The sequence below is a fragment of the Azolla caroliniana genome, unplaced genomic scaffold, assembly GCF_043228905.1.
Source record: "Azolla caroliniana isolate FFs.n. ecotype wild unplaced genomic scaffold, voAzoCaro1.0.p SCAF_9, whole genome shotgun sequence".
Classification (NCBI taxonomy): Eukaryota; Viridiplantae; Streptophyta; class Polypodiopsida; order Salviniales; family Salviniaceae; genus Azolla; species Azolla caroliniana.
In genome coordinates, this window is record NW_028230444.1 from 3,646,973 (window position 1) to 3,657,818 (window position 10,846).

General features: G+C 36.9%; 1 protein-coding gene across 1 annotated transcript; it reads right to left on the reverse strand.

Moving 5' to 3' along the window:
• Window positions 1-7,474: 7,474 nt before the first annotated feature.
• On the reverse strand, window positions 7,475-9,802 carry LOC147859920 (SKP1-like protein 1A). Its single transcript, XM_087324961.1, has 2 exons — window positions 9,425-9,802; window positions 7,475-7,832 (listed from the first exon to the last, which is right to left on the reverse strand). The coding sequence occupies exons 1-2, from the start codon at window positions 9,728-9,730 to the stop codon at window positions 7,659-7,661; spliced, it is 480 nt and encodes a 159-aa protein (XP_087181087.1). The 5' UTR covers window positions 9,731-9,802; the 3' UTR covers window positions 7,475-7,658.
• Between the last annotated feature and the right edge of the window lie 1,044 nt (window positions 9,803-10,846).

Here is a 10,846-nt window from a genome sequence, read left to right on the forward strand (position 1 = left end):
TCGCATTTTGTGCATAAAGGGACGCCCGCGATCTCATAAAACTTTCTAATTGGAAGAACAATCACAATTTGTTTTGTATAGTTGTTTATGTAAGGAGACAACGAACACCATATTACAACATGTAAAAATTCATGTTGGTAGAAGAAAAATCTTCACAAATAAATATATTTAAATTGTTTGGTCATTGTATTCTAGATGTAAACGTGTACTTTTGGATTTTTTTTTCAAAACAAATCTCCTTCCATTAGTATAAATTTTTTATAGATGAGAGTGTTATATAGAAATGCCTATAGGGGCGCGATAATTCCATCTTATGTGGATGCCCACTGACTCAATAAAGGGAGAGGACGCCCATTGTTGGATGAAGGCTAGTCGTTGTCTTTCAACTCCATCGGATCCGTCCGTGAAGCCATTGTATTGGCTCTTTAGAGTGACTTCAACTTCACTCCATATCTCTTGCATTAACATTACTGGATGCACGGTTTGGTTGGAGAAGGCCCGTCTACATCACTGTTTCCATAGAGTCCAAAGAGTTATTAATGGGTTAACCACTTCCAACACAACTTGAGATTTGGCATTAATAGAAGTTGAGTGGATATTGTTGATGATGGAAAAAAAAACCTCTTGTGCTTTTACCACCAAAGTCCTCCCCTCCTAATGTTCGTACCTCTCAAATGGGGTTTGCCAAGATAACCAACATAAATTTCCCCACTGATTATGCCTTTCACTTGGCATAATTGCAATAGGCGGCCAACCCCCCACCATAATCGATGCATCTTTAGGCAATCCCACAAGGCGTGTCGGATTGATTCTGTTGCATTTGAGCATGCTACACAATTAGGAGAGCTAAGGTTCCCATGTTGCCACGCCTAAACCAATACTGACTTATGTATTAATAGCCATTGGAATGTGGTAATTCGCCTAACGTGTTGTTGTTTCTAGAGTTTCAGCCAAAAAGTAGCGATAGTTGCATGAGGAACATGATATGTGTCCACATACCTTTGCAATAACTGGCTTTCGGGCGGTTTGAACAACTAGAACGTGGCGACCCAATCTAGTTGTGAATTGGAAGAAAGGGATGACTTTGCTTCCTTGACCCACATAAGAATCACACCACGTCCATTGCAAAGGTCCCCAACTGACCTTACATAGCGATGCGTTTTCATGAGTACATAGGTACCATTTTGGTTGTACTTTGATCGGATCGGGATCAACAAACCATTTATGACCAATATACGGGAGTACTCAAATTGCCATATTCAATGTTGGTGTCTCATTGTCTTGTAATTCGTGGCCTTTGATCTTATCCGGTGTTTCCCTACCTCTTGGGATCACAAAGCCCTCCTCCTCATAGCCTATCCACTTCTCCATTGTTGTCCTTCGATTAACAGCTTCCCCAAGCAATAGAGCGTTAATAATTTCATATCTCATAGTCCATCCACCCCTGGTTCCATGGAGTATATTGGCTTGATCTTGTATTGGCATTGACATAAACCGTCTCTAACATTCTATACTCTTTCCTGGACCTTGTGCAATGTATCCCCATGACAACCCCTTACTTATCCAATTAGTTGCCCATATTCATCTTTGACTGAGCCAAGTAGGTTTGGAATTAGGTTGATCACACTTGAGCCCTCGTCTTATGTCACACCATGCCTTCCACATGGATGCATTGAATCTATCCTCCAATTGCCGTGAGAAACTTGGTGTGAGATCCATGTTTAGAATCCATTCCGTTTGGGGGGGGTTCAATTGGCCCTTTTTCATGGCTTAAAGTAAGCGAAAAGTAACTGCAGTAACATTTTCCAACGATCATCCCATGGTTGGATTCCTCGCACCACAAATTTGGTGAGTAGGACTTTGGATTGTGAGAGGGAATCAATCAAACCCAATCCTCCTCTCGACTTAGGCGATGTGAGTGTAGGTCATGCCACCTTGGCCCGAGTTGCATGATCTTCCTTACAAGAACAAATGTAGTTGCATACCAATTTGTGAATATGATGTATAGTTTCCTTGGAGATTGTCCAACATGATAGGTTGTACCATGTTGTTGCGAGTAAGACTTGGTTTGCCACCTACGACCGTATTTTTGGATTATTAAAAAGTAAGTACTTCTTGTTTTAGAAATATATAGTTCTTTTACGGAAATGTTCATTAAAATAATCCAATATACTTCCTCCTCTTGGAATCTTGAACCTACATTGAATATTTCACACAACATTTTCTAAATCAAGTTAAAGGATATAGATAAATCATGTGTTTTTTTTTCAAACAAGAATATACTCCATTAGTTAAAATATACACAAACTCGATCCCTCTCACAGGTAGGCCTTGCCTAGAATATCCTATCCTACATAAGAAATCTCACTTATTTACCTTACACTTTTATATGTGTCTCTAGCCATCCTTTCACACACATTACCTACATTCACTATCCCACATGACATCTCTTTCACGCCCCTCGTTCAACTAATGGGAGGGGGGAACAACCATCTGGGTACTACATACTACCACTGTATATCCATTCCATTTGTTGTGGCCATCAGTGTAGTACACCACCGCTTTCTAAAATTCGGCCTAATTAATTCTGCAACATCATCAATACCATCAATCCGCTCATATTGAGCTCTCAGTGTAGTTATTAATGTGTGCTAGATTAGCTTAATCGAATAAGCTGGAGGGCGTTTGTGTCTTGAAAATACCCTGGTACACCTTGTTGTCCATATACACCATATGGTAATGGGGGCAAGCAACGTCCAAAGATCTCCAAGTTTTTGATTTTGTGCACTAACTGTAGGTACACTGTTGTCAGTGATCAGTCGAACAATGCCATTCTCCCCTCTGTACTTAGCATTGCATGTGCTATCGTATTTCGCCACATCATCCTCAAGACAATTCCAGCAAGCATATCCCCTGTTGAGGGTGAATGAACTAGAGGCATGGCAAAGCAAACGTAGTGCCCTTCCCTATACAGCCACTACCTCGCGACATTCCCATAGACATAGATTGACATATTCACATTCGTCGGGTTTCCCATTCGAATGCAAACGAATACGAATACGAATGGGTGGTCAAGTATTCGTTTAACCCCCCCCCCCCCAAAAAAAACTCTCTTTTTTAATTTCCTAGGATAAAAAAAAGGAACTTCACAATAAATAGGGATTAATAAAAGAGGGACTTGGGGACTTGATACTACTAAATTTTTATAATAAATGTATATAACTTATAGTTATAAGTTATAAGTATTCGTTTTATTTTGAATAAATAAACAAAATAAAATAAAGGCTCATTAATTTCTCACTTTTTATTCCCTCAAAATTTATGGATAATTTTATTTTGACATTAAAAATAGTACTTCAAACTAATTATATCTTCAAAGTTCATACTAATCATATTTGTATAATAAATATAAAAATATTCGTTTTTTTAAAAATTAATGAATTAATTGATTAATTAAAATAAGTTTCATAAACTCTCTTGACACTATAATCTATTAATGAATAATTGTTCTTTTTTTTGTGAAATAAATTTATTTAAATAAATAAATAATTTTTTTATATTTATTTTGCGAAACGAATGGTTTTTTAATATTCTTGGGGCGATTTCGTATTCTCGAATATTGAGAATATTGCGCATGGAGAATATCATGAATATCACGCATGTGTCAATCTATGCCCATAGATAAATCATGTGTTTGTCCAATCACAAGTCTCATTTTAGGGAACCTGTAATCCCATTGGGCATAGGATGAAGCAAACAATTCTTCTCCTTTCTTGTTTTGCCCCAATATTTTGTGCATACGAGATATGCGAAAAAGCCAAAATAAACTTTAATTGGAAGATAGAAGAGAGAGCGTTTTGTTTTAAGTAGTTGTATATGCTGAGAGAGACGATGGTCTAATTTTTTGTAAGCCCATCACCTTGTTGTTTCATGTGATCAAGGCATGTTGGTGTTCTTGACTGATGCTACGAGCTAAGCTATTCATTTGGAGAGTGATGGTTGGAGCTTTACCATTTGGGGATGCATTAGGCATCTATTTCTTTCATGCCCGATGGCTAGGATGGTTTGAAGGTGTACCAATTTACTGTGGATGTCTCTAACTGGAGTAAGACTATCTTCCTTCAGTTGGGATTTTGCACATATGGAGAACAATGAACCGATGCCTCATTTCCATTTATTTTTGAGTTTTTGAGGTATTGGGGGCTATGGTTCAATTAGAATATCCAGAATGCCATCACTTTTGATTTGCAGTTGGGGTGAGAAAATATATTGTTGAGGTAAAAGGACTTCTTTTGTGGCAATTGACAATGCTAGAGAAGTCACGAGAGAGAGAACTCTGCAATGTAACATATCATCATATTTGCCATTTGACTTGGTGTGTAGGGTGGGATCGAGTTTGTCGTCATAGTAGTATTTAGCTCCCTAGAAGGGTTCTATAGTTTGTAGTAAGTTAGTCATGGTGGTGTTTTTTCTTTCGTAATGAAAGTTGTTATTTATGAGAGAGAGAGACAGAGAGAGACAGAGAGAGACCTTAGATGGATGTAGCTCAGTTGGTAAGGTTGCCCAATGAAGACTAGGTGGTCATGGGTTCAACCCCTACATTCCATAGTGGCATCTAGTGAAATAGGAGATATCTATGGAATAATAGAGAGAGGTGAGAAACTTTGGTTTCGAACCCAAGATGTAGTGTAAACGATCTACCACTAGGGTGAGCTAATTATAAAAAAAAAAAAAAGAAGAAAAAAGAAGAGATTGCCATTGTCAAGGAAATGTTATAGTAGTGAAGACAAATCTTCATTATTCTTGTCACTTATTGTTGCCTCAATCTTGACATTTACAACTTAAAAACATTGTTAATGCTTTAATTGAATAAGACCACTCTACAAGCAACATAGTAAATATGTCCCTTTCCTGAAGTGTGGAAACTTTTGAAAGAATAACAGTAACTTAGTGACAAAGAAAACATAATGTATGATAAGTTATAACAATGATACATCTTTGATAGCACTTAGGATCATTGTGACTATTTGTCATTGTTAAAAAATGATGCTTTGACACGTATGTATGACGGCTTAGTGCTAGAAGTACACTTTCATGATATTCAAATTTGCCAAAAATCAATGTTATGCCAATTCAATCTAATATATTGAGTGAACCGGTGCAAAATGTGAACTATGCCAATTCAATGTGAACCGGTGCAAAATGTGTTCATATCTACTCACATATAAATATCCACTTGTAGAGAATATAGATAATGAAGATCATAACTTGTTGAACTATGTATATGACATGTAAATAACATTTGTGAAGGTTATACCTCAATAACTCTAATGCAAATAAGTAGAATACGAAAATGTTTAGTGTCCACAAAGAGGTCAATCTTGATGCATGGAACTTCTTTATGTGTGTTGTTTTGGAGATAGATAGATAGCTTTTAATATTGACCTCTAGTACACTATTCTTTATGTGTCTTCTTCTTAAGAAGGGAAGTTTATGCTTTAGAGATAAGTAGATATATATGTAGAGAGAGAGAGAGAGAGAGAGAGAGAGAGAGAGAGAGAGAGAGATGCTCACTTGGTAAGGTTTTTCGGTGGAGACCAAAAGGTCGTGCATTCAACCCCTATATTCCACAATGGCATCTAGTAAATTAAGAAAATATGTAAGAGATGTAGGTAACTTGGTCAGGTTGTTTTGTGGAGACAACATTTGACAGTGGCATCTAGTAATTAAAAAAATACTTGAGGGGCTTAGTTGGTAAGGTTGTCTAGCTGAGACAAGAATGCCATGCATTCAACCATGTGGTTATTTGGTGGAGACCACATTCCATAGGTGGCATCTCGTAATTTAAGTATGTGATAGGCTTAGTTGGTAATGTTGTCCAACAAGCAAAAGTTCAAGTGTTCAACCCCTACATTCCATGTAACATCAAATAAATTAAGAAAATATGAAATGATAGAGAAGTGAGGAATTCGGGTCTCAAAGCCATGACTTGGGTCTAGCAGTTTTATGACTAGTTTTATTACGTGTGGTCCAACACCCTATCTCATAATGAAGTGAGCACCATGGGAGGTTTAAACTTCTCTTTCAAGAGGAGCATGTTTCTAATCACAATCGATATAAATGTAAAAAGTTTTCTTGTCCATTCCTTGGTTTTTCAATTCTGCTCGAATTGTTGAGTGAGAGATCGAGATTGTGAGCAGTTTATCAAAGTAGTTCACATTGTAAGAATTGATGGGGATGAAGACTATTTCCTGTTTTGTTTGGCTTTATACATTGTTTTATTGCATGATATAATGTATTCTCTAATAACAGTGTATGTAAAGATGCATTACGATTTGGGAAGAAATCACCCAAACTATCCTAATGAATTACAAAGAAGGTTGTTTTAGCACATGAAACAGTAATAGGCTGACTAAAGCATTAAATGAGCTCATGAGGTAGCACCATCAACCAACCATGGCTTAGGACAAATGGTAAGCCAACTACATTCTATCACCTTAGAAGAATATCCAACCATTCTTTCTAAATTATTCTATATAAAAATCCCCAAAGGCTCAGAGAGAAGCAATTTCCCTACAACATGGCACAACCCACATCACTTTGATACTGTTTACCAAACATGAATTGTTCCAAGATAGTACTTGTTATTCAGTTTTTTTGAATTGATATTGACTTGATTTCAGAAAAAGCCTATCCAATATGATGATGTGATGCACAATACAACTGCACTTGAATAGCTATCAAGCTTGACCTGGACAATTGTTATCAGCAAAACATGCTGTGTACCATAGTGCCCAAATACAAACAAAATCTTTCTTTGTGGCATAATTTCATTTTCATATTTCTTTTATGTTCTCATTTAAGATAAGTAGAATAACTACTAAATTGTTAAACCAATGATAATTGGAGCCAGGCATCAATGTGAACGAAAAGACACGTAATCAGCAAACAAAAATACAAATTTCCAATCGTTAGAACCGGAAAAAATACACATTTACATGAAATCACATAGAAAAACATAGAAATGATTGAAGTAGCCTCTGAGAACCCACAGTTCAACACACATATCTAACACAGACTATAATGTACATGTGATCTTACATCAGAAATCTCACTACTGCATACCAGAAATGTGATTGAAATCAGGAACAAATCCAAGTCACACAGGTTCCCAGTCAGAAACATGCCAAGTGGTTTTAACTCCTTTTTAAGTACACCATTTCTATTCATATCCTTACTATGTAGTTGTGACAAGTTCAGAAGTGCATGGAGACAATACAAGCAAATCTCACTGGATGAACATGCAATATATAGTTCGTAGATAATCCTTAGATATATTACAAAATAAAATCAGCTACCTACTGACTGTATAAATGAGAACCAAGTACACAAGGCTAACAATCAGATTCAATAAAAGACCACTATTCATACAAGATGGATTGTTTAAAGCTGAAGAAGTAGATGCAATATAAAAGGCATTTAACAGATTTCTGCTATTCTATTTCATGACACGAAGTGATGAAGAAGCATTTACATATTTAACAGAAGCCGGAAAAACAGAGTGAATCGAAATATAGCTGTAAGCTCAAGAGAGATCTGAAAACTCAATCTTCTCTGCTAAAATCTCATCCAAGTCTTTCCAGAGTGCAGTGACAGTATCACTCGAATGCCCACTGGTTTTCACGTCTAACTTCCTCCTCTTCCTCAGGAGTGAAATCATTCTTTATGTTGAATGTCTTCCTTATCTCTTCAGGTGTCCTACCTTTAATCATATCAGCAACTGTCTGACAAGTGAGATCAAGAAGGCTTTTGATGTTTAGGTAGTTGGCAGCCTGAATTAACATTTTCAAATCAGAAAATCAGAAAAATATCAACTGCTGCTCTTAAGGATTACCCAAACCATAATGCACTGAAATGAATATCTCAAGCTACTTTATTGATTGTACACTTTACTAGTAGAATCTTCTACAATAATACCATCTTATACATGAACATAAGAAAACAACTCCCACGACATCTCGTAAAGAAATCATTCTACAGATCTGGATACAGAGATAAGATAACAGCAAACTATCTTATCCTTTGTGTGCAAATGCATGGAACTTTGTTTCCTTGTTCTATTATCCCAGAAGGACTCTTCCCTATTGATTCATGCTAAACATTATGACAGGCATAATTACAAATAGCAAATAGTGGATCTAAATTTCTTTATGCTCTCAATCATAACATTAAGCTACTATTCAACAGTAAAATTGAATATGCACATGATAGTCAATATCCACCATTTCCTATATATGATCTCGGAAGCTAAAAACTGAAGTCCGTAGCTATCCTTTCTTACAGTCTATCTGGGATTGGCAAAGTCTATAATAACCCTACTATTGATGTATGCACAGTATCCAATAATAATAGTTTATCTACGTTGCATTATGCTCTCAAATGAAGCATTTAAGGATGTAAAAACCAGACGAATTGAAACTACCTATGATAGTCCATATCCATCATTGGTTCATCAACTTTGATGATAACGAATGGAGTTCATAGCTATAATCCATTTTCACATTGTGCATGAAATTAAATAAAAGTAGGCAAGAAATTTGAGCATCATACATGATTTTCAGACACATTTTCTTGTGCAAGAAAATAGCACATGCAATGATCCATATGCGTAATAAAATCAGCAGCTAGGAGATAGCAATCAATAGCTCTTTCTCATAAACCTAGTAAGCCTTCTCATATGGCAACAAGACTCCATATTCTGAAGTCATGTTGACTTCCACGAGTTTGAAAATTACAATTTCTGTTTCGGTCCAAATCCACACATAGGACGGCAATGCTTATGACCACATTGCATGCAAATCCCTGGCCCTGCCGACCTTGTTTACTCCAGTGAGGTTCTCGGCACCACTGATGCTCTGGCCAAACAATGTTGCCTTGCCCGAGTACAAGATATCTCAGGGAGCAGTGATAAAATTTAATTAAATTAAAGAGAATAAACTAATTATTAAATAATTTCATAAAAGAAGAAGCGAAATAACATCTCATGGTAGCATATCACCATAGCATATCACCATCCTAATATCAAACAAGAACAAAATAAAATTTAAATAGCATGGTTGGATGTAATCAAAAGAGGAACATTTAATCTTTGAGATATACGGAGTGTGACATCACAAAGGAGTAGAAGTTTGAGCTTAAGATTCAAGATTCGGAGACACCTTACGATTTGACAAATGAACAAAATCAAAAGTAATGATTGGAAATTTAGGACATACAAAGATGAAATCAAACAGCAAGCACGTTAAGCGAAAAGATATGGGGCACGCCAGGATACGATCAAGCACAAGCAGAGTTAAAGAAGAGAAAGAAAGAAAGAGGAGATTATACGGGAACAAAATAAAAGAAAAAGTTTTGAAGGACATACGAGGATAAGGTCGAATAGCGTGGCTTGATCAACCTTGACAAAACCCGCATCCCATGCCTTTATTTCATCATCAGAGAGAGCAGGTTTATCATCTCCAGCCTTAGAAGCCTCGAGGGCGTGGAAACGACAGTAGACGATGACTTTGGACAAGATCTTGCTTGAGACGTTGAGGAGAGGGATAACGCATTCAGTACCTGTGTCCTCCACCATGTCTTTGATGGTCTGGGACTCAAACGCCACGATTTCCTCGACCTCGAAGAGTTCATCGTCGGAGGCTTTCAGCTTCACTTTGCTGTCCTTGGACATGGCGAGAGATGGGGTTAGGGTTAGGGTTAGGGTCTGCGGGATATCTAATACATTCTGCCTAATTGTTTTAGTAGAAGTAATGAACGTCTGTGTATCGAAACAACACAACACACACAAAAATGAAGACACGGCTCGGCTCGGCTCAAGCCTACTCCGAGCCGTCAAACCGTTTTTAAACGGTTTGGCAACTCCTCCACCAACAACAAACCTAAGCCTAGCTCCGAATGTCAACTATGTAACTCGTCCACAGGACAAACCTAAGCATGTCATAAGCAAACTAAGCAACTCATCCACAAACAATAACTCTTAAGACTCGTTTACATATAAACGTACATTGCTCGTCCAGTGAGTACAATATGCTGCCATAGAGATCAACGACAATCACTGCCCATTCGATCTTCCTTCCTGCCTATGTGCTTGTTTGTGGTACCCCGTGGAGGCAAGAGAATGAGGAACTTCGTTTCTCAGACCATAGATGTATCGTTGACCCCAATTTCTAAGATAATTGGACACAACCTTCATTCAAAATGAAAGCTCCTTGAGGGCAAAGAAACTCTTAACGGATGAAATATGACATTGTCCATCCTATGTCCAACAATCAATGTCGTCCTGCTATCTTCACTACAATCAAAACTCCTTCTTCTTTAAACAAAACAGATCCATAAGAATACGAAATTCAGATAATGATTGACAAATATGAACATAACCAATAAATATATTAAACTTGGGCCACAATATCTAAATTAGCATTTTGCACAATTACAAACCCAAGCTTTATGTAGGACTTGTGAGGACATGGTAGAGAATTACTACACAATATGCACTCTCACAATTTCCACAAGACCAATCTCCACATCATAGACAATATATATATTTTAGTGGATGGTACAATCAATCCAATGATTTATTTGTGACCATGGTAACAATGGCAAAAATAAACCATTTGAATCATTATTACTTATACCAATTTAAGTTCAATAGCCAAAAATTTATCCAACTACTTGTACTTGATGTCCAAGTAAAATTTTGAGAGGGCAAGATATCAATAACACCAATAAGGTAACCTAAGTGGTGACAAACATGACCTTGTTTTGACATTTGGCTATGCCATCCAAG

What these genes read in the sequence shown, in the direction of transcription:
- LOC147859920 (XM_087324961.1), bottom strand. Translation starts at nt 9,730, where the DNA reads ATGTCCAAGGACAGCAAAGTGAAGCTGAAAGCCTCCGACGATGAACTC. An exon ending in CGCTATTCGACCTTATCCTC is followed by an intron (nt 7,833 to 9,424) that starts GTATGTCCTTCA and finishes ATGTTAATTCAG; the next exon opens with GCTGCCAACTACCTAAACAT.